The sequence below is a fragment of the Phycodurus eques genome, chromosome 8 (assembly GCF_024500275.1).
Source record: "Phycodurus eques isolate BA_2022a chromosome 8, UOR_Pequ_1.1, whole genome shotgun sequence".
NCBI lineage: Eukaryota > Metazoa > Chordata > Actinopteri > Syngnathiformes > Syngnathidae > Phycodurus > Phycodurus eques.
Window position 1 is genome coordinate 23731688 of NC_084532.1, and position 24562 is coordinate 23756249.

General features: G+C 38.2%; 1 protein-coding gene across 2 annotated transcripts in view; it reads right to left on the reverse strand.

The window, feature by feature from the left end:
- Window positions 1-1791: 1791 nt before the first annotated feature.
- LOC133406857 (guanine nucleotide-binding protein subunit alpha-11) overlaps window positions 1792-24562 on the reverse strand; it is a 44284-nt gene continuing 21513 nt past the window's right edge. Inside the window, exons 3-7 of one of the 2 annotated variants that reach the window (XM_061684877.1) lie at window positions 21988-22142; window positions 18838-18966; window positions 13897-14026; window positions 10821-10974; window positions 1792-8162 (exon numbers count right to left, since the gene is read on the reverse strand). In XM_061684877.1, the coding sequence (XP_061540861.1) occupies window positions 7972-8162; window positions 10821-10974; window positions 13897-14026; window positions 18838-18966; window positions 21988-22142 (759 nt within the window). In that variant the 3' untranslated portion in view covers window positions 1792-7971. Of the gene's footprint in view, window positions 8163-10820; window positions 10975-13896; window positions 14027-18837; window positions 18967-19420; window positions 19550-21987; window positions 22143-24562 lie in introns of both variants that reach the window. The other variant, XM_061684878.1, reaches the window with a different exon arrangement.

Genomic DNA, 24562 nt, shown 5'->3' on the forward strand with positions numbered 1-24562 from the left:
AATAATTAAAAACAAAAACAAAACACTATCATTACCAGTCCTCATTTTTTAGTGCATTTAATCATAGCTCACTGGTTATGTTTGTTAGGTAGGAGTTAGCCGACATTTTTATAGCGAGGACACGATTCAGGTGGCCAGACAATCACTGTCCTCTGTTTAGATTGGAATGATATAATTTAGTTGTTGTTTCATGTACATGTGATAATTAAAGGAGGGGGGGGGGGGCACCCCTAAAATGAATCCCAGCAGATCTAAACCTCTTATCCTCGTATTGCCTCTGGTCATGATAACGAGAAACTATCTCTAAATAAGAGATCAAGTCATATTACGTTTTTTTTTATTTTTTTTTTTAACATTCTTAATCACAAAAAGAGACTCAAAGGGCTTCACAGGCCCACAGTTGACAAAGACCAATGACACCCCGTGATCTTGGGGAGAAAAGAAGGAACCTTGAGAAGGGACCACAGATTGAGGAATCCCCCTTCCAGGATGGCCATCAAGCCCCCTCTTTAAGCAAGAGAGGAGGGGGGAGGACAGGACAAGTGGGAGCAAAACAGGCCTATGTGTAGTTTAACTACACACCAAAATGTAAAAATAAGTATTAAGATAAGATTTAAACTTTTTTATGTAAGCAGCTCAAATATCTACTGGTGGGGCACTCCAGAGTACTGGACTCGGAACAGAAAATGCTCTTGAACATACGGACTCCTTTTGGGCTCTTGCAATCGCCTAAAGACCAGCATGTTGCGATCGTAGACTTCGGGACGGAACATATATGGTACCACTAAGTCAGCAAGATACAAGGGTTCTAGGCCTTGCGCTAGTTTATGATTAACAAAACCATAAAAGTGCCTGTGTCCAACAGAGCCAATCGACAGTAGAAAGTTACAGGACATTAATTGTGAGACACTAAATAATCATTAAAATATTGATATTTTGCAATAGCAAGTAGTTAGTTTTTTTGTTTTATTTTTTAAACCGGGGACAGGGGGGTGGGTGCTTTTATCCGGACATATTGCTAAGTTAAACAATTAAAATAGAAATCTTTTTTTTTTTAAATTTACCTTCATTCAACTAAAATAGAAAAATGAAATTGAGAAAGATTTAAACAAAACTTTCAATCACGTCTCACAATGTTAACTAATGTAAAATAACCACCTACAGTATGAGAGGTAAACTATATACAACTATTGTCTGGTGTAAGTATTAAAGCGTCAGATCAATGTAATTGAAGCATTTGTAAGGTGACTGAAAGAAGCACAGAAGGAATCATGTAGGAGAGTATAGGAATATTTTTTATTCCAATTGAAAACATTGAAAAGGAGAAGGCTATGAAAGTTGTTTTCATGTTAAAATGAGGTTCAGGCAACAGTGGTTGAAATGAAACATACAAAAAAAGAGAAATATGGCTAAAATACTGTAAATCAAAGTCAATCATAAGCACAACCCTTTCCGTGAGGTCATGGCTGGCATGACGTCACCCTCCCCGCCCGACAAACGCATGCAGTTAAAAACAGCAGATCAATCATCTTAAATAAAGAATACGTTTGTTAATTAATCACATATTTAGTGTTTGTTTCTTTTCAAAAAGTGGACCATGAAAATTCACGGGCCCTGATTCCCCCTCCCCTCTCTCTCACAACATTGGCACTTAAGTATTAAATCAAGAGTCTGGCTTTACAAAGAAAGGGGATTGGCACACATTGTACAAAATTTACATTTGGCATACTGTACTTTTAAAAAAAAAAAAAAAAAAAAAAAAAAAAAAAAAAAAAAAAAAAAAAGAATACATTACTTTCAATTTGTACACCACTACACAAAGTTATTGAAAAACAAAAAAATCTTAAGTGGTCGTAAAATATACACGTGGAAAAGCTTGTCCGCCTTACAAAAACGATCGGAGCTGGATGTGACTGTTAATAATCAGAAGGCAGCGAAAGCAAAAGCCTTTTTGGGGCGGCAGGACAGTATCAAGTCCTTAAGTGCTCTAATCCATGGAGACGACACAGTCCGATGAAGAGCGGATGGGATGGTGGGGGGCAGAAGTCTCATTCATTTCAAGAATTTGATGGCCATTTCAACACCTTCACATCTCAATGAATTTGATTTATTGAATTTTTTTTACAAAGGCATAATAAACATGCTTCAATGGGACAAATCAAAGTTGAATTGAAAATACTAGTAATGTACATTGCTTTATTTTTGCTTGGCACTGTCCCTGAAATCTCTCCAACTCCCCACTTTCAATTCATCTATGAGGTTGAGTGACTTGGAGGGTGTTGCTGTTTTGGTTAGTAACAGCTGGATTTGTTGAATGTGTGAGCAAAAGTGTCTATGAACTGGAATAACTACTAGGGGTGTAACAGTACGGTGTATTCCTATTTACAAGTACATTGTGTATGGTACAGAAGTACACCCGTACGGAACATATTATCTAAGGGACAGGGAGTGTATAGTCTCCTCTGTAAACAAACACAGCGCAGCTCAGCCTCTGGCTAACAAGATGCTGTTGGCAGTGCGTCCAATTTGTTAACTTATTTGGAACAGCATCACAGGAGCATGAATATTGGCATGAAAAAGAAAACCTAACGCGGTACAAACAACTTTCCGCTTCTTTTAAACGGTCTCCCACAGGCTCTTGAGATGGAACCAAAGCAAGAACAAATGCCATGACAAATGTAATAAATCACTGCTACTGTGTCACTTTTTGGCATTGTGTATTTCCTAAAAAGACACTTTATTGTATTATCCTAAGAACCTTTCAATGGAGAATTTAGTGCTATCATTTCGCATTGATGTTGTTTCATTCTATTTATGTGGACATTTCCTACAAAGAATATATTTAAGCTGTTGTTTAGATTCAGAAAACTTTATCCCTGTGGGGGAAATTATTTTATTGTTTACATTTTATTGGAGGCGGCACGGTGGCCGACTGGTTAGCACATCGACCTCACAGTTCTGAGGACCCAGGTTCAAATCGGGCATCGGCTGTGTGGAGTTTGCATGTTCTCCCCGTGTCTGCATGGGTTTTTTCCGGCTACTCCGGATCCCCAAAACATGCATGGTAGGTTAATTGAAAACTCTAAATTGTCCGTAGGTATGAATGTGAGTGCGAATGGTTGTTTATGTGTGCCCTGCGATTGGCTGGCGACCAGTTAGGGTGTAGCTGGGATAGGCGCCAGCATACCTGCAACCCTAGTGAAGTTAAGCAGTGTAGAAAATGGATGCATGGATGGAATGGACATTTTATTTATATTTAACATACTAAAGTATGTTATGGATTTTTTTGTTTCATATTAAATCGGTTTCAGTTATTAAAATTTTAATTATTTTATTTTTTTGCATTTTGTCCATTTATTGTAACAAAACATGATTTTTGGGCATACCGTTACACCCCTAATAAATGACACTTTTCACAACTATTACTCTTTTCACATTTGAGCGAGACATTTATTTGTCTAGGACAACAGCAAATACTGTATTTACCATTTTCATTTGGGGGAGATTTTGACGTACTCTAGAATTATGATTCCCAATACCTTTGCACATAAGCATTTTGTGAAAGCTTATAACATGCACCCCAGGAAATTATCCAATTTTACTTGAACAGTGGAAAAATTATTTACTAGAAATAATGCATCGCCGATTACGTATCAATGCCAGCAAAGTATAGTGACAGGCAGAACAATTAAATGCTCTTCTATCATCACACAATAATTATTCCAGTTTATACATTTTGTGAAATTTTGCTTGGGTGGAATTTTACCTAATGTAAAATACGTATGCGCCTTGGCTTAATAAAGGTGGTGGAAACACTAAAGGTGGTGGAAACACTATACAAAAAGACGGACACCTCGGCTTGCTTCTGACTTTAATATGAGGACGCCTACATTATTAAGACAAACTGGGACCTTCAATAGTGGGAGAAGCCTTTAGCAGCAACAACCATGACTGTGTGGAAATGTCAGAGAAGCGGACAAGTGAAGATTGAGAGGGAAAAGAGGAGATATGCTCCTTTTTGTCTTGTAAAAAGGCAAAATGTGAAGAAAACAAAAAGCCACCAGGGAATGTCACATATAGGCATCTGTGGTTTAGATGCCCCCCCCCCCACACCCCACATCAACCACATAGCACTGTTACCAACCAAAGTTGCTTGTAGTAGCCCTTGTGATGACAACTGACCTGAATTACATTGTGAAATGAAGCGCTATAAGAGCAGGGCTTCCTCAACCGGATCAACTCAAAAGCCAAATTTGAAAGGTGCTTCCTCCCGACCCCCTCCCATTAAAATACGTCACTGCCATATACTGTACACAGAACCAGAGCAGGAACACACTACAAAGATTCAAAAGCCCTTTACCGATAAATGATGCGCCTGCTTGAGCATAAAAATATTTGCTCTAGAGAAAGGGTATAACATCAAGAGACACGCTATGGGATTGGTACCAACTGTCAACATATCCTGCGTTCAAATTACAAAAATTCAAGAATGCTCCAACAGTAAATATTAAATGACTAGATGTTTTTGATTTTCATTTTTTTGTGTCATTTTCAGATTTTAGCATAAAGCGGGAACCCGAAAATGTTGACAATGCTGCCATTCCACCGTCAAGCATTTTCAAAAACAGACGGATAAACGTCGAAAGATAAAACACGTCTGCGTTAAAATAGCTTGTATATTTTACAGCAGTATAAAAGCCAGTCTCCTCATTTGAGCTCAAGGAGATCTCACTGATCTTACAGAGGAAAAACACAACTAAATAAATGAACTACTTCAGAGTAGTTAATCAAATGTGCCAGTTGATCACAGAAAAACAAAAACTGAAGCAATGCAGTTCAATGAGAAGCGAACTGGCAGCACGACTATTACTGCTACTACTAGTACTACTACTAATGACTGTAATGAAATGGTGTACACAGGGATATAGCTTCCACCTTCAGAAGAAACAGAAAGCCAATCACAAGTTAGAGTGGATTGTCACGCCATAAACCATTCGGCAGTACAGTGAACCCCCCAACTATTTGTGGAGGATAGAGACAAAACGAGTCGGTGACGTCTATCCAAAAAGGTTTGTAACTGCATAAGACGCCAAAAGATGGCATCAAAGTGCTGTTTTCCCAATTAGAATAGACTATAGCCATACTAAATGAAGCTCCTCCCCTCACCTCAGAGTTCTACGGCCCCAAGATGCCACCAACTATTAGATTTGTAGATTAGACATGGTTATGGTCTGAGCACAAAAAGAGGGAATAGGTGACAGCGACAAGGCGAGTTTTTCAGCAACTAACGCAAATATAAGGGGGTTCACTGTAGTTTTGGATCGCAACCACTAAAGGGGAAGCCCTTCCCTGTCAGTTGTTACAAAGTCCTCAATTGGCCATTGTATATTTAATCATTAAAGTACAATTTGATACATTAATAAATAAAACAATTGATTTCATTACAGTTCCGCTGAGGTTTTATGAGGATGAGGGGGGAAAAGCTCAACTTGAAGTTTCTTGGTTTCTTCACCAACAGTTCAAACAAATTGCCAAATTAGGGGTTGTCCATCTTAAAAATTCACCCAATTTAGTTTTCGTCCTGGTGAAAATGCATATTTGGTAGGCATGTTTATCATGACGAGTCTTTAAAAAAAATATATATATAATAAACAACCTAATACCTAAGCAGTTGGGTAGAGGTTGTGAGCCACAAAAAAATAGTAAGTTTGCTTTAAAGCGGCCATTTTAAGGTTATTTTGCACATTTCCAGGGGGTACTTCAACTAACTCCTCCTAGAGTTTATCCGATTACTCATATTTTAACCACGGACTAGACCAGTGATTCCCAACCACTGTGCCACTGGAAAATTATCCAATTGCACAAAAATGATGACAGTATTTATATTCTACAAATAATGTATCGTTCTGTTTATGCCAGCGACATATAGTGACAGGCAGAATAATTTAATGATTTACCACTAGATGGCAGAACATTTTGCACTTATACAGCTGAATATTGTCTTTTGTGTTTCACTAAACGCCCATATATCACATCAAGTACTTTGTAAGCAAATTGAGACAAGATAATTTCGGTACATACACTTTTTGTGACATTTTTGTTTGGTAGTTTTCCGTGAGATTTGCTTTGCAGAGAGCGCAAGATGGATGGACGAGGATAAATTGAATTTGAGTTTGTGTGCGGGTGGAGGACTTGGCATAAAAGGTAATAATTCAACTCCACAAGATCAGAATTTAACTAAACCTCCGAAACCCTCACACTTGAGTAATAGGAAACTCCTACTTACAGAAATGTATACAATCAATAATTCCACACGCCTTGAGGGCCAGAGAATTGCATGGCAGACCGGATCCCACTCCTGTACTAAAGGAATACTGGCAACATATTTCTATTTACAAAAAAAAAATAACAATAAAATGGAAATGTGGTGTCAAATTGGCAATGCAAGAGTGGAGTGATTTGCAGTAAATGTAGTGGTAGTGCTGTCTTCTTAAAGGGGTATTAAAGTGAACTCCGGTTGCAATGACATGTTTGGTATATATGATCTCTTTCGACTTGAGTAACATAACAATAAAATCAAACTTTTGATAATCGTTTCCAGATTTATATATTTTTACAAATTGTAATTTCAACAGAGGCCACCATTGTCTTTTCGTCGCAGTGCATTCTGGGTAGTGACGTCAAATGGGGATGTGCTCGACGGCCGGAGTTTTTAGCAGTAGCCGCAGTAGCAGCCCCTGGCAGCGATGAACGCTGGTCAGCCATTTCAGGTCAAGCCAGAGTGTGATCAGGGAAATGAAGAAACTCGAGTTGGTCATATTCACTGGTGTATTTGTAGCTACAGCGAAAGTGGGCTGATCAAGGTACGTGGCTGGCACCTCCTGTTTTTCGCATCGTTTTGCTCGGCTTTCGCTTGTCACACGTGGCCGTTTAGGCTCCTCGTGAAGAAAGAATTAAAAAAAAAAAAAAAAAAGAATCTGGGTTCAAGTGACGAGAACACAGCCGCGGCTCTTTCGGCAGCTCAACTCTTCCGACCGCATCCTCCCACCGTTTCCTCAACTTTCTCTCTTTGGGAAAGCTAATAATCCTTACCTCCTTTTTTGCATTGCGTCCTGATTGGAAATTGCATCCAAACGTGGCACAGCATGGTATTTTTAACTCTTTTCGCTGACGATAAGTTGTTTGCATGTGACTAGCTTAGCTCCGCAGAGAGCAGCAACGTAACAATTTTACAACAGCCATTCTACGTCATCATTCCCAGAATGCTTTGCACACGCAAAAACACGGCAGCGACAGTGTATCAAATTATGGTCTGAAAATGTATTTTTTAAACTTATAGGAGTAAATTATAAATATATACCACTCTATTTCAGAAGGAGGGGTCAGTAGTTGTAAAATGAAATGTATTTGTTATTTCAATCGGAGCTCACTTTAAAACAACGGGGACAGTGTGTATGGTAGGTTACAATCCTTTGAGTGTAGCCACCGTTACTCCAAAGTAGGTAAAAAGTAGATAAGTCGTCTATCTGTGTGGAAGCAAAACTATTTACATTCAACAGAGCATGTGGACTCTGAATTGGGAGAGTGTTCTTTTAACAACAGAAGATATTATATTCCTTAAGGTGAGCACACTGTTGTCGTGTACAGCATGCATGGCGTACACAGGAGGGGAGAGAGCCCTTCAAACCGTAAAGTTTTCGACATGGGCCACCCTGCGACACACAAGCACTGTTGATAGTATAGTAGGTTCAACCACGAATTCCCCCATAAAGAGGCTCACGTGATGAGTGTATACTGTGATGGGCAACAAGAGCCTCGAAAAAAGAGATAGCAAGCGTGGAGCGAAGCTGATGACTGTGTTCCATGCAAATGTGTGTTTCTAGAAGTAAATAATACAATGTGTGTGTGTGTGTTTGTGGGTGTGGGGGGGCTTGCTCTCGCCCTCTCTTTCTCTTCGTGTCACATAATGCTTCACACCAGGTTGTACTCTTTGAGGTTGAGCTGCAGGATGGTGTCTTTGACGGCGGCAAAGACGAAGCGGATGTTCTCCGTGTCGGTGGCGCACGTGAAGTGCGAGTAGATGATCTTGTCGCTGTCTGGGTTCAAGTCCACAAACATCTTCAGGATGAACTCGCGGCCTGCCAGCGGGTCACGCTGAGGGCCTGGCAAAAAAAATAAAAATAAATAAATAAATAAACACACAAGCACGGCACATCGTGTTAACTCGTAGTCCTTTCTGTTCATTTTGTTACTTAATTTGTAAAACTTACTACCAAGGGCTGAGTGAAAAAATTAAATAAAATGTGGAAACACAGGTAATGTCACAATAGTAAAGTTGTCATCTCACAAGAACAAAGTGTAATGTAACAAGAACAAAGCTGTAATATTAAGAGAATATCACCGTAATATTACGAAGATGGAGCTTGTTTTTTAAGTGATAATGGTGCGATAAAAACTTGGATTCTATAAGAATAAGTTTGTAATGTTCAAGAATTTAAATGTAGTATTGCAAGAAATAAGTTGTAATATTACAAAGACTAGGTTGTATTTTTTGTCAGATTTTTTTACGTTATAGAATAAAATAAAAAAGTCATTAATAAGTTGATACATATTTTTTAGTGATGCACCCAAATGAAAATTCTTGGCCGAAACGGGAAACCCAAGGCCGGGAACCGAAAAACCGAAAGAAATTACCATGCCAATTAGTAGTAAAATTGCATTTATTGCTATCGGAACAGTCATTTCTTTTTAAAAAATAAAAATAAAATAAGTCAAGAACTTTACCGCAGGATAGTTATTGCAGTGCATTATGTCATAGGATAAAGGATGATTCTGCATACTGTTTAAGTACAAAACGTAAGCATTGTTGTAATCAAATTATAGTTCCATAGGTGTTATTTTCATGTTTTTATTGCATCAACTTTCTAATGCCAGATGAGTTTTACATTTCCTGTATCCACAATTGCTGATTTAAAAAAAATCTCCAGACACTTATTAGTTTGTCTGCTATTTTGCTCTTCACGGTAATATTATCATACTGTCATAAAGTGATAAATATAAACTTAATCCTAATATTACAAGACCAAAATCATGTTACCAGTCTTATTGTTGTAAGAAAAAAAATATAGTTTTGTTATTGTGACAATGTAAATGTAATGTTACAAGAATAAGGTTCAAGTTAAAAGAAAAGTTTTGAATATCGCAAGAAAAAAAGAAGTAATATGGGGAAAAAGTTCTTTTTTTTTTTTTACAAATTAACAGAATAACGATGTAATGCAAGGAAAGCGCTGTAGTGTTATGTGAACAAAGTATTATTTTAAAAAAATTCTATGAATGTTACAAAAAAGAAGAAAATCATGTTACCAGTCTTATTGTTGTAAGAAAAAAAATATAGTTTTGTTATTGTGACAATGTAAATGTAATGTTACAAGAATAAGGTTCAAGTTAAAAGAAAAGTTTTGAATATCGCAAGAAAAAAAGAAGTAATATGGGGAAAAAGTTCTTTTTTTTTTTTTACAAATTAACAGAATAACGATGTAATGCAAGGAAAGCGCTGTAGTGTTATGTGAACAAAGTATTATTTTAAAAAAATTCTATGAATGTTACAAAAAAGAAGAAAATCATGTTACAAGATTTAAGTTGTAAAGTTATGACAATAACAATGTTCCGAGAATACAATTTGATGTGAAAAGAACGAAGTTGTAAACAAAACTGAGGCCCTAATACTATGATGAAGTCAAAGTATCATGACGAAGTCTTAAAAGTCATAATGTTACAAGAATGTTGCATTATTATATATATATATATATATATATATATATATATATTTATTTATATTATTATAAAGTTACTTTAGTAACATATTGTGACTTTTACGAGGATAAAGTGTTTTTTTGTCGAAATAAATTGTAATGTTAGGAGAATAAAGTCCTCAACTTTGGAAGACTAAAGTTGCAAAAATTAAGAAAATAGCGTAAGATAAGAGGGTAATGGCATAAATTATGAGAAAAAGTTTTAAGAGCCCGGCACGGTAATCGACTGGTTAGCACATTTGCCTCACAGTTCTATGGACCGGGGTTCAAATCCCGGCGCCGCGTGTGTGGAGTTTGCATGTTCTCCCCGTGCCTGGGTGGGTTTTCTCCGGGCACTCCGGTGTCCTCCCACAACCCAAAAAATAAAATGCGTGGTAGGTTGATTGAAGACTCTAAATTGCCCGTAGGTGTGAATGCGAGTGCGGATGGTTGGTTGTTTCTATGTGCCCTGCGATTGGCTGGCGACCGGTTCAGGGTGTACCCCGCGTCCCGCCCGAAGATAGCTGGGATAGGCTCCAGCAGCCCGCAACCCTAGAGAGGATAAGCAGTAAAGAAAATGGATGGATGGAAGTTTTAAGAGGAAAAAAAGTTGAAATTCTACAAGGATAAAGTTTATGTGAAGATAAAGTCATGATTTTAATGAGTGAATGTCAAAGTTGCCATGTATTTTTTACTCTGAATATGACTTTACTCTCAATATTCCATGACTTAATTCTTGAAATATATATTTACATTTCACTGTAACCCTAATAATACTTTTGTACTTTGCTATTCTAAAAGTAATGGAGATGAGGCCAATTTGTTGTAGTTCACCCTTCTAGCCAGAAGGGGGCTCTTTATGATCAAAAATGAATCTTTGCACGTGTCATCAGAAAACTATTCTTTTAGATAAAATTTAAAAAAAAATCTTAATTAATGCATACAGACGTCAAAATAGCAAATAACAGCTAACGGCACGCCCCTCCAACTCAACAGCCAAACCTATCATTAATATGAAGCAAGCAGTACCGTCAAACTCCGGGAAGTAGTCCACCAAGTGAGAGTACATGATCTTCTCCTCCAGCAGGTCTCTCTTGTTGAGGAAGAGGATGACAGAGGAGTTTTGAAACCAAGGATATGTGATGATGGTCCTGAACAGGGCTTTACTCTCCTCCATGCGGTTCTGATCATCCACAGAAGGTTAGGAGAGTGAGAGGACAACAAAAACATTCAACTGGAACCCAAAATTGCAACACATATTTTACAAATGTACACTTGCTTTACTCTGACCAAAACTAAAGTGGGAGGCACCGCATAACAATAAATAGCCCAAATTATAGAGTATTTTCAGTTTGTCTTCCAAGGCCCGCTTATCAGAATTCTCTAAAAGATTATCCTGAGTAATTATCCTGTGGTGTGGGGTGTGTGAAGAGGGATTCCAGGTTGACAATCGTAATTGTGAAGCGTGTTCAATATTTACGATAGCAAATCCTTAGATGTGTCTTAAAGTGGAGGGGACACACATTCATAATTCAAGGGGGTAGGAACCAACCCTGAATAGCGAAAATCTGCGAAAAATTGACACCCATTATAATTACATTGCTAATAGGTGAATCCCTGGGTGATGAACCGCAAATATGCGGGGGTCCACTGTTTTTTTTTTTTAATTAATTGGCCGATTAATCGGTTATTAGATTCTTACTCTTGTAAATAATGGATTCGGCATCGGTGTAAAAGAATCCATATCGGTCGGGCCACAATCGTGTGTATGTGGAGTGCTGTGTTGGTCATCTAAAGTACACCACACATTATAATTAGAAGCCAGAACACACCTGCCAAGATGTTAAAAATCCTCGTGTGTATATCCCACTTTCAATTTGACCAAAAATATTTGGGAAATGTATACATATACTTGTGGCTAAAGCTAATATCAACTGCAAAATGACGTGCTGAAATCAGAGAGATTTAAAAACAACGTGTCCGGGCTTTAGAGTGTGCAAGGTCGAGGCTTTTGTCTCGGGCCTGTCAACACAGCCAGCTCATCTCTGCACAGTTTGATGACTAAACACTGTCCAGCCATTTAGAAACACCTTAATGACACCATCAAAATTGTCTTGTGTCACTGCCAATGTGCTATATATATATATATATATATATATATATATATATATAATATATATATATATATATATATATATATATATATATATATATATATATAATATATATATATATATATATATAATTTTCAGCTCTATGTTTCTATGATCACTCTTTGCCATCAATGGCAACATTCAATGAGGGCATGAAAAAAAAATCAAGGATAAAGTTAAAAGAAAAAGACAAGGGAAAAAAGTAAGTATTTGATAGAAATTTGGAATATCAATGAAATAAAGTCACCGTAATATGACAAGAATAAAGTTGTAATGTGACGGGAATAAAATGGTAATATGACAAAGTGCTAAAAAAGAATCAAAATCAAAAGGGGGGGGGAAAGCCATAATGATACATGAATCAAGTCAGAATACAGTAGTAGACAAATATGTTGAAATGTTATATGAATAAAGTTGTGAGAATTAAGTCCTGACACTGTTTCCACATAAATGTATCTGTGACGGGCCACCACAAATGAATTTTCGCCACCACAGATTTTGGCTTTTGCTGCGCCGAGATTGCGCCGCTGTGCTACTTGTCGAAGTCTGCTAATCGATACCACCACTTCCCTTTTTGATACGATACTGCAAATACAGTACCTCAAATGACTGAAGTATCAAGAGTATCGATATGTACCTTTGAGAATCGATCTTCTGGTATCAGAGGCATCGACATTTCAGATTGTGTCAAACCCCACTCCACTCTAGCAGGCGTAATGGCCGTCTAGTCACAGCACACTTTTTGCACTCTTTTTGCTGTATTTGTGTGTGTTTTTGCTTGAAAACACCACCACATGTTGGGAAAAGCCTATGTACAGTCGTCAGGATCTGACTTTAGGATTATGTTGAAAAAGACTACTACCGGAAGCGAACCAAAAAATTGTACAGGCATTACCAGATAACTAGCAACCCTTTATTGCTCAGTGACTGTTTTTCTCAATGTCTTTATGTCTCAAAACTGTTCTCTGTCAATTGACTGTCTGATGTCGTAATAGAGCGGCTCCAACTACCGGAGACAAATTCCTTGTGTGTTTTTTGGACATATTTGGCAAATAAAGATGATTCTGATCATTGCTGAACAGCCCCCCGGCAACGAGACTGACTCAGACAATGACGAGAGGGAACCCGGCATGTTTGATGGCGAAATTGCCCAGCTGTTCATTTTGGATACAGATGAGGACTTTAATGAATTTGTGGATGAGGATTGATCAAAAAATAACGCGAGTACATTGTTAAATACTTCAATAAAGTACAACCGAACTCACTGTTTACATTGTTAAATACTTCAATAAAGTACAAGCAAACTCAGTTTTGCACCTGCTGCCTTTTTAAAAATATACGCTAGCATGTATGCTACCTGTATGTTTTAAGATAGCGTATGTTTTACCATGCCTCCGCCCAATAATACGGTGCACCTTATATATGTGTTAAATACAGAAATAGACCCCGTAACTAAGACTGCGCCTTTTAATACGGTGTGCCTTATGGTCGTAAAAATACGGTATTCTTTTGCATGAATGGCAACAGGACCCTGGTTAATTGTACTTTCTTGCTTTAGTAGAAGGGTGTTTAATTGTTCTGCCTTTCACTATGTCGCTGGCATAAAAAAAAAAAAAAAAAAACTCACAATATGTTTTATTTTTTTAAACTAATTTTTGGACCAATTAAGTGAAACTGAATCATTTCTCGCAGCACAATGATCTCTCACTGTACACTGTTTTGGTTGGAAATCCCTGCTTTAGGCGCTAACTAAGCACAAGTCTGACTGGATTTGCCATGGAAGCGATCAACTAGAACATTTTGCTGAAACTCAAAATCATACAACTTTTGGGGCATTGGACATTACACACAGTTTTTTATTTATTATTATTTTTTTTTTTTAACTGTCCTGTTCAGCTGCATGGCACACACACACACACACACATTCATAATGTCTATATGACATCTCTCACCTCGTTGTCCGACTCCACCAGCACCTGGTCGTACTCGCTGAGTGCCACCAGAAACATGATAGAGGTGACATTCTCAAAACAGTGGATCCACTTCCTTCTCTCCGACCGCTGGCCGCCCACATCCACCATCCTGAACAGGACGCACCAAACAAACATAGCAGATAACAACATTGAGAACGCATCCATATAGGTAACATATTTAGTGACGACATACAGAGGCGCCTGCATTGATGAAACTATTTGGGGGGGGTAATCAATCTAGGGAAACTTGATCTGACATGTAGTGGATCAATTGTATATTCCTCAACTGAAAATGTTGAGGAAAAAAGCCACCAGGAAAAGATGAGTCTATTCAAGACAGGAATGGACTTTTCATGCAGGAATTTAAAGGGTGCAAAGGTACGTGCAGCTTAACAAAGATTTGCATCAAGTGGGAGACGACTATCACGTTAATGTCATATGACACAAGAACAAAACAAATTAAATAAAAATACATCCATTCATCCTGCTTTACGTCTGGGCTATGAAGAATAGGGGCACAACAGACTACTGTACTTTTAAAGCTACACCAAATAGACCCAAAAAAAAAAAAAAGTCTAAATTTGATACACCAACACCAAGAGTTAACCCTGCCAAAGAGTTTTAAGCTATACCTCAACAATTGAGTACTATGTTCTCAGTCTTTGCACATTTTCATCACTTATTTTCAAACATTTATTTAGAAACAAAGCAACAATAATTCTGGTTCAACTCAAGAAATTACTTCAATCAAGCTATCAAAAGGTGGCTGTCCATCTGCCTAAGCAAGTCAGTTTGAATGGTCATTTGTCTATATGTGCCCTAGTCGTGACTGGCAACCAGTCCAGGGTGTGTCCCACTTCTTGCCCAAAGTCTATGTACTGGCTGTGTCCTATGTGCAACAACAATCTCCCCTGTATTCTTTAAGTGTAAGCTACAGGGTAGGGTGCCAAAACAGACTACCATAATTTTTCATGTATAATGCACATTCCCCCCCCCCCCCCCCCCCAAAAAAAAGAGTGTCAACAATTAATGGTGCGCATTATACATGGGTATAGGGGAAAATGAATACAACTTTCCCATTTTATAAATGTATGCAGCCATCTTATGGAGGTTATAAAAAAGCGGTACACGTTCATTTCAATATGCCACCGCCACCGAGATGCCTTGAAAAAGGTGTAGCCTACACTTTCATTCCAATATGACAGGGCTATGTATGACTGCATAATATATACAGTTATGCTCATAAGTTTACATACCCTGGCAGAATTTGTTAATTTAAATTTTTTTTTTTTTTAAATAAATACTACTGATGACTGAACAACAACCATCATTAATTTCTTTATGGTTATGTTTAGTTTGATGATAATGTTTTTCTGAAATGCTTGACAGTTTAATTTGAATCTCATTAAAATAAAACAATGCGTTTCGCCTGGCCCTTCATGATGTTTTTAAAGAATTGTACCCATCTTCAAAATTCTAAATAAGAGCAAGTAAATAAAAAGGAAGTGTTCTGTGTTCAAATAAAGTGATTAGCTTCAGAATAATTACTTTAAAAAATGAACAAAATAAAGATAATACTTCATGTTTTGATTATATGGGTAGAAGCAAAATCATGCATTGTAAAAATGCATTATACATAGGTAGAAGGGTTTTCCAGAATTTTGAGGTCAACTTTGGGGGTGCGTATTATACATGGGGGCACATTATACACGTGAAATTACGGTATTTGTAAGGAAAGGGCTTCCATCTATCTAGCAATCCAAGCTATCCACAGGTATCAGTCTATGTGAGAGTGAGAGAGAATGGTTGTTTGTCTACACGTGCCCAGCGATTGGCTGACCAGTCCAGGGTGTGCCCGGTCTCTCGCCAAAAGTCTGCTGGGATAGACTCCAGCTCACTTGCTACTCTAATCAGCACACTTGCTATAGAAAATGGATGGGAATTTCACTTGATTCCCGTCATCATTTTTCACTGAACAGGTAAAAACCTTGATGACATCACAAATTGGTATAAGAACCCACAAACACATACTCTCCTTTTCATCCTCTTGCAAGAATGAGTGACCCACTTACAAGATAGACTCTGCTCCTATGCAGGATGAGCCAAAAGAAATTACATCTTCAAAGCCAATTAAAAGAGCAAGTACGAGTGTTTATGAAAGGCTGCCTTGTTAGCGTTGGGGGTTGTCCTTGGAATATACAACATGTGTTTGTTTGTTACCATCTAGCATTGCGGTTGACACGCTCCACATTAAGGCAACTAAACAATCATGCGCTTCAGTGAATACAGCCGGACACCTTAGCAGTTCCTCCCCAAAATAAGCGAAGCCATAGAGAGCATGTAGTGAGTCACCGTCATCAGCAGCCGGGCCGAGTGGAGCTTCTCAGATTTGCTGCAGCGGAACAGCCGGGAAGCTCTTGAGTACAACCACATTGCAGTTATTTCCAGGCTTGCCAAGCGTAGGAGGAGGCTGACATGATGGCTTCCGATCGATCTGCACTCTACTGTAATCACTCTCGCTTGTTCACTATGTTCATTCCTTCCCCTTTTTTTGCAGGAGAAGGAATGGAAGCTGTTCTATGGCTTGGTGCCTGGGCTGTTTGTGGGCCAAATCTTGAAAAGATGTAGAATACTACATTTTGTGCAGCTTGGGAATGTTTTAGGAAACATAAATACAGGTGCATCTCAATAATTTAGAATACCATGGAAAACTTAATTACGGTGGCTTCATTCAAAAAGTGAAACTCAGATTCACAACAAAGTGAAATATCACCCCCCCCCCCCCCCAATAATTAAGACAAATTAGCTTACGACTCACAAAAAACGCCTAAAACACAATATATAGCGGGCGGCTATATCTCGCTGGGAATACGTAAAAGTAATTTTTGTTCTGAAGGGTCATGTGACTTAACATGGCTTTATTGATTGGTGGTTACATCTGCGACACTGTGATGCCGCTGACCTGCAACTCAATTTCCAAATCACAACAAACTAGTTGTTGATGGTCAGTCACTCATGAAAACTAGTTGTAGAGCAACGCACACTGCATGACAGTTCAGTGGCATTCGGATGCATCGCTTGCTGTGCGTCGGCCCACAGGCCAAAGAAACAGGAAAGAAATCAGCTAGGAATGGGCCTTCTGAAAAGTATTTTCCTATGTGTTTACTGAATTTGTATACTAGTTTTTTAATTCAACTACTGAAATAAATGATATCTGATTTATTTAGTGATCACATTATCAGGTTTGAAAATTGACCTATATATATCGACACGTTCCCGTCTATGTGCAAATACTGAGTATATCAACACCTTGTCCATTGGAATGCGTTATGGGACACTGGTTTATGTATATTGATTTGTTTGGATTATAAAAAAATTATATCATAGGAAATAATACACTTTGAATCACCGTAATTTCTCATGTATAATGCGCACCCCCCCCCCCCCAAAGAAAATAGTCAAAAGTCAATAGTCCTTATTATACATAGGTATAGGGGGAAATTTAAAAAAATTTTGTTTTAATTTCATACATTTTCAATCCAATATGCCACCACCAGCTAGAGGTTATGAGAGAGGTGTACACTTTCATTCTAATAAGGCATCGCCACCTAGAGGTTAAGAAAACGGTGGAGCCTACACTTTCATTCAAATATGACAGGGGTACATTTGACTGCATATATACAGTTCTGCTCATAAATTTACATATTCTGGCAGAATGTGAATTTATTTATTTATTATTTATTTTTTAAATACTGACTACTGATGACTGAACAACAACCATCCTCAATTTCTTTATGCTTATGTTTTGTTTAATGATAATTATTTTCTGAAATGTTTGACAGTTTAATTTGAATCTTGCAAATTCTGCCTGGGTAATCAAACATATGAGCACAACTGTGTGTTTTCTCATTTACTAAATAAAAGTAGGGCTGTGAATTTCAAAATAAGAGTAAGTAAATAAAAATTATTACGTGTTCAAATAACTTCAGAATAATTGTTTGAAAAAATTAACAAAATACAGATAATACTTCATGTTTTGATCATATGGGTAGAAGCAAAATAATGCCTTGTAAAAATACATTATACATAGGGAGAAGGGTTTTCCAGAATTTTGAGGTCAACTTTGGGGGTGCGTATTATACATGTATTCGCATTATTATACATGGGTGCGCATTATTATACATGGGTGCGCATTACACACGAGAAATTACGGTGGTCTTTCCTGGGGAGGATGTGTTAAAATAAAATACCAAAGTGTGCCGTGCAGCCAGGACAGACACACATGTCCCACTTTCCTACACCACAATGAGTTTCATTCTTGGTTCTATGGTTGTGGAGTTAATCCAGTAAATTGCCACTGAGCTGGAGTCTAACGTATGATGACTGTAGAGACGCTTCTGTTCTTGTGCTTGATTTTGATACCCTGAATGTCTGTGGTTCGTCAACAAAAATTGCAGAACCTTTATTTTTATTTATTTTTTATTTTTTTTACAATGAGATTAAACTAAACAGGAACGGTAATAAAGTAGTAGCGACTCTTGTAGAATCTGTACAATACAGTCACGATGTTCTTTTTGCTGTTGTTGACTCATCATATCCAAACACTCCATAAAACCTCTTTATTTTAACATTCTCAAAATAATGTTTTGTTGTGTTTTTATATTTCTTCTTTAAGAAAAAAAAAAAAAAAGGTGGGGGGCTGGAACAGATTATGGCACCAATGGGTAATATTCATTTGAAATACACGAGTTGGGAGCTTGGTCACATAACATATTCAAGGTAACACTGTACATTGAGAAGTTTCATGGGTTCATAGGACATACGCTAAGCATGCTGTACATGTAATTGACGCCTTTTGAACATTAAATGGAAACATGGGCAGGCTGCAGTTAGTCAAAGCGGTGCAATTCTTTTGTCTACCTGAAAATGATGCTTTGCAAGTCGAAAGGGTATTCTATGATCCCAGTGGTTGGGATTCGAACCCTAAGCACATCCTGTTGGGTGGGTAGATAGGAAGATTCAGCGATACGATCCAGATCGCTAAGATAGCTGGAGACAGGATGGAGAGCGAAAGACGAGAGAGAGAGGAAAGAGAAAGTGAAGCATAAGAGTAGATACAGCACACAAACCCTCCAAAAAGCAAGTGGTTCAGTACAGATGTAACCAAAGGAAACATTCCCGAGCACCACGAGGGTATTAGATGAAATGTCGTGCCAGAACCCCCAAAGGAATTTCAGCTTCATCCGAGATGGCAGCTCCCAAAGACAGAATTTCACTCTTACGGATTCAACAAAGCTATCGTTTGACTCTAAAATGAGCAATTTGCAACACAACATGCTAGCTTTCTAACATGTACTGTAGATCTGGATTGTAGTCTTTTGGGAGCCCACCATCAGGGATGGGTTCACGTGCAGCCCAAAGCTAGCTCATGGCGACAGCGGCGTAGACGGTTCACAACCAGGCCAACCAGAGACGTCACGGGCAGTGCTCAGCCCACCAGTACCTGAAAATTATATTCTCCAGGTCAAACGGGTACTCAATGATGCCGGTGGTGGGCACTCGAACCCGCAGCACATCCTGCTGAGTGGGCACGTACCCCGACGTCGCTATTCGTTCTAAATCGCTAAGGTAACTGTGGATTGGGAGGAACATACTGTATGACAGGGAAGCACACATTGATATGGACTCATCACACGTCATCAGGTACACCTTCAGTAGCACAAGATTTTTTTTTTTGTTGCTGTTTCAAGTATCATTCAGACAGATGTGAGGTAATCAGAATTTTTTTTTTACAGCATCGGCTTTACAATTTTTGGAAGCATATCATTCCCTTGCCCATTGCTTCCATTGACATTGGCACAGCACTGAAAAACTGCTGCCTGGCCAGAGGTTTTTCTGTCCCTGACTGCAGTTCACCAGTTTTAGAAGCTCTATGGGTGTCACATTATGCCATCAGCTAGATCAACCCTTTGTTGATGCTGAGTTCCAGTGCAGCCCTAAGGATAGACTTTAGGCTTTGTGTGAAAGCCTTCTTTTGAGGTTCAGTGTTCTTATCAGTGGTGGTAGTCACATGCCTTCCGCTGCGTGGTTTGTCAAGGACAGATGATGTTTTCGAGAAACTTTCCAGGAATAAATTGGATGACAGAGCATTGTGAAGGCCAATAAGTGTCTAAAACTGGTGTTAACCACTTTAAAGTTAAAAACTTTTTGGGAAGTGGCGATTTTGCAACGCTGCTCCAATGTAAATTGGCGAGTCATGGGCAAGGGAATGATATGCAGAGAAAAACCGCAAAGCTTACCATGTCAAATGTTGATGGTCTCACGTCTGTCTGAATGAAACTTGGGGACTTTAAAGACAGCCTGTATGCTAATTCTTGTGGTTGCACTTTGTACTGCATCACACAGAGATGTTTCTAATATCATGTCCCTCACATTTATTACAAATATTACATAATTTATCGACTGTACAGGTGTACCTAACGGTTTGGCTGGTGAGTGTCATGCAACGATCCAGAACAGGGGTGGGCAAACGTTCCTGCTGAAGGGCCATTTGATTTTTAAAACGTCACATAGGAGAGATCTTTCGTTGCTGAGGAAAATTTTAAAAAAAATTGTAAAAAACGAATTTGAAATATTTCTCATTTTTTCTTTTTAACTAATTACATTTAACCAATTATTAATTAAAATAATTGCAATCTGAATTTATATTTAATTTGTCTTTATTTTGTATTTCCAATGAATCAATGCATTAGGTAATAAATTAATAAAATATATTTATAGAAATTAATAAATTTTAGGAAAATACAGCTAAATGAGTGCAACAAATAAGGCCCAGTTGATAACATAAATGCTTAGTGTGCCGGATTTAAAAAAAGGGGTGTAAGTGCATTTAATCTTTCATTTTGCAATATTCTTTGCCCACACTTGATCCAGAACCAATTTAAGCAACTCAATATTAGCTAGTACCGTATTCTCCACACCATAATACGCACTGGATCGTCAGGCGCAGTCTCAAATACGGGGTCTATTTCTATACTTAAGCCATACATAAGGCGCACGGTATTATTCTGCGCATGCTAAAACAAGGTAACAGAAGCAAAATGGTGAGTTTGGTTGAACTTTATTTTACTACGCATTAAAAAATACACTCACATTATTTTGTGATCAATCTTTTGTAACAAATCCATCGAAGTCTACATCATCTGTATCGGAATTGAACAGCTGGGCAATTTCGCCTTAAAACATGCCGGGTTCCCCCTCGTCATTGTCTGAGTCAGTCTCGTTGCCATGTGGCTGTTGAGCAATGATGCAGGCTTTCACGAAAGCTCAGACAACAGTCAAAGCAGATACCTTAGCCCAGGCATCCACAATCCATTCACACACGATGCCTCCCAGTCTTAGTAAAGGTGTGTTTCCCGTCTCTCATCCATTGCTACCACGCCGCTCGCAACTTCACTTTGAACACCCTGTTTACACCAATGTCCAGCGGTTGGAGTTCGCTGGCAGTTGCTGCGCCACGGTAGTCTTTGCGCGGATGGAGAGATGGCGGCTTTTCCCATTTACAACTGCGTAACTGATAGCCTGTAGTTTGAATTGTGCCTCGTAAGCATGTCTCTTCGCTGATGCCATTTTCGGGGGTCCTTATCCAAACAAATGTTGTTTTGGAGCATACCGGTAGTACAGTATACCTACCGGAGGCGTGGCGGAGGTAAGCGTATGTACTGTACGTAGCTTTACGTAATGTTCTCTAATTGGTTTATCGCTGCCAGCGTACATAGTGTACGTATTACGTCCCAATGTCGGCGGGAAATGGTCCGACAGTCAATCAAGCGGACCGCTTACCAAAATCCCACAACATTTTTACAGATTTTGAAACTCAGTGCACACATAAGCCGGACTGGGTTAAAAGGCGCAGTCGATTTTTGAGAAAATTAAAGGCTTTTAAGTGTGGAAAATACGGGACTTGAACAGTACAAATAGATACAAAATTACTTTGGAGACTAATCATTTATATCTTAACCTTTGCGTGCACGTGCATCTCAATTACAGTTTTATAAAAGCCAGACTTACTATTTGGTGGAGTCTGAGAGCTGGTACTCTCTCCTGCGGTCGTAGGCCTCCTGGATGCCAGGGTCAGCCCACAGCATCTTGATGGCGCCGATGTACGGCTGATCGAACGATGTCACCATCTCCACATCCACCTCGCGCACCAGCTGTGCGTTGTTCTGAAAGGACAAAACGGGAAACCTATTCATGCGGGTAATTGTAAGACAACACTCGACTAGACTACAGGACCTTTGGTTTTGGTCCATCATCAATACTACAACCCCAATTCCAATGAAGTTGGGACATTGTGTTAAACATAAATAAAAACAGAATACAATGATTTGCAAATCATTTTCAACCTATATTTAATTGAATACACTACAAAGACAAGATATTTCATGTTCAAACTGATAAACTATTGTTTTTAGCAAATAATCATTAACTTAGAATTTTATGGCTGCAACACGTTCCAAAAAACTGGGCAGGGTCACGTTTACCACTGTGTTACATCACCTTTTCTTTTAACAACATTCATTAAACATTTGGGAACTCAGGACACTAATTGTTGAAGCTTTGTAGGTGGAATTCTTTACCATTCTTGCTTGATGTACAGCTTCAGCAGCTGTCTCCGTTGTCGTATGTTACGCTTCATAATGTGCCACGCATTTTCACTGGGAGACAGGTCTGGACTGCAGGCAGGCCAGTCTAGTACCTGCACTCTTTCACTATGAAGCCACGGTGTTGTAACATGTGCAGAATGTGGTTTGACGTTGTCTTGCTGAAATAACCAGGGGTATCCATGAAAAAGACGTTGCTTGGATGGCAGCATATGTTTCTCCAAAACCTGTATGTACCTTTCAGCATTAATGGTGCCTTCACAGATGTGTAAGTTACCCATGCCATTGGCACTAACACAGCCACATACTATCACAGATGCTGGCTTTTGAACTTTGCGTCCATAACAGTCCGGATGGTTCTTTTCCTCTTTGGCCCGGAGGACACGATGTACACAATTTCCAAAAAACAATTTGAAATGTGGACTTGTCGGACCACAGAACACTTTTCCACTTTGCATCAATCCATCTTAGAAGAGTTCGGGCCCAGAGAAGCTGGCGACGTTTCTGGGTGTTGTTGATAAATGGCTTTTGCTTTGCATAATAGAGTTTCAAGTTGCACTTACGGATGTAGCACCGAACTGTATTTACTGACATTGGTTTTCTGAAGTGTTCCTGAGCCCATGTGGTGATATCCTTTACACATTGATGTCGGTTTTTGATGCCGTGCCGCCTGAGGGATCGAAGTTCACGGACATTCAATGTTGGTTTTTGGCCTTGCCGCTTACATGCAGTGGTTTATCCAGATTCTTTGAACCTTTTGATGATATGGACCATAGATGATGAAATCCCTAAATTTTTTGGAACGTGATGCAGCCATAAAATTCTAAGTTAATGATTATTTGCTAAAAACAAAGTTTATCAGTTTGAACATTAAATATCTTGTCTTTGTAGTGTATTCAATTAAATATAGGTTGAACATGATTTGCAAATCATTGTATTCTGTTTTTATTTACATTTAACACAACGTCCCAACTTCATTGGAATTGGGGTTGTACATTAAATACCCAAGGTTGTTGACACATAGTTTATCAAAACAAAGTAACCTTAATCGTTGTAGTCTCAATGATTTTTTTTTCTCTTGTACAAACGTTTACAAAATCACTTCAGTTATTATTTGATGTTGACGGGATAATGCCATTATTTTTTTTAAAACATATACCTACATATAATTTGACTACATTGTCTCCATTCCTAATCTCTCAGCAGCCAAAGTGCTTCTCTGAAATCCTTCCTTCACTTGCCTCATTAAAACACTTTTTTGGGGTAATATCACATTTTTCTCGAACAAATATGAATTAATTCTCACACTACCATTTTTTAATCATGAAATATGACTTTAAAAAACCCTCAACTTTATTCTTGTAATATTACTAGGGCCGCCACGAGTGACTATTTTAATTGATTAATCTGTCAATTATTTTTCGATTAATCGATGAATCGGATAAAAAAATTTTTTTTTTAATTCCCATCCCTTTATTCAGAAACAGGACATTATTTCAAACTGACAGTGCAGAAAAGGCACAAACAAACTGATTACGAATAAGTTCTTGTTTGATCCGTAACATGTCAGAAAATAGGGTAGAATGTTGATTATTGCTTTACAAAGTAAAAGCAGATGTTTGCAAATGTCTTATTTTGATAAAAAACCCAAAGATAAGTCTGCTTTCATGGAGGACTACAAAAGAACACTCGTAATATTACAACTATCTCGAAAAAAACAAGACTTTTCTTGTACACCCTTTTTCACTTGATATACTTTGTACCAAATTATTATTCTGGTAAGATTTTGACTAATCTTGTAATATTAGGCATTTTTTACCTAAAAAAAAATCCAACTTTATTATTCTCGTTACGCCATTTTTACCTTGAGACAATGAGAGTTCTTATACATAAAAAAAAAAAAAAAATCTTCAAAATATGCATTAAAAAAACTGCCACGGTGGACGACTGGTTAGCACATCTGCCTCACAGTTCTGGGGAAC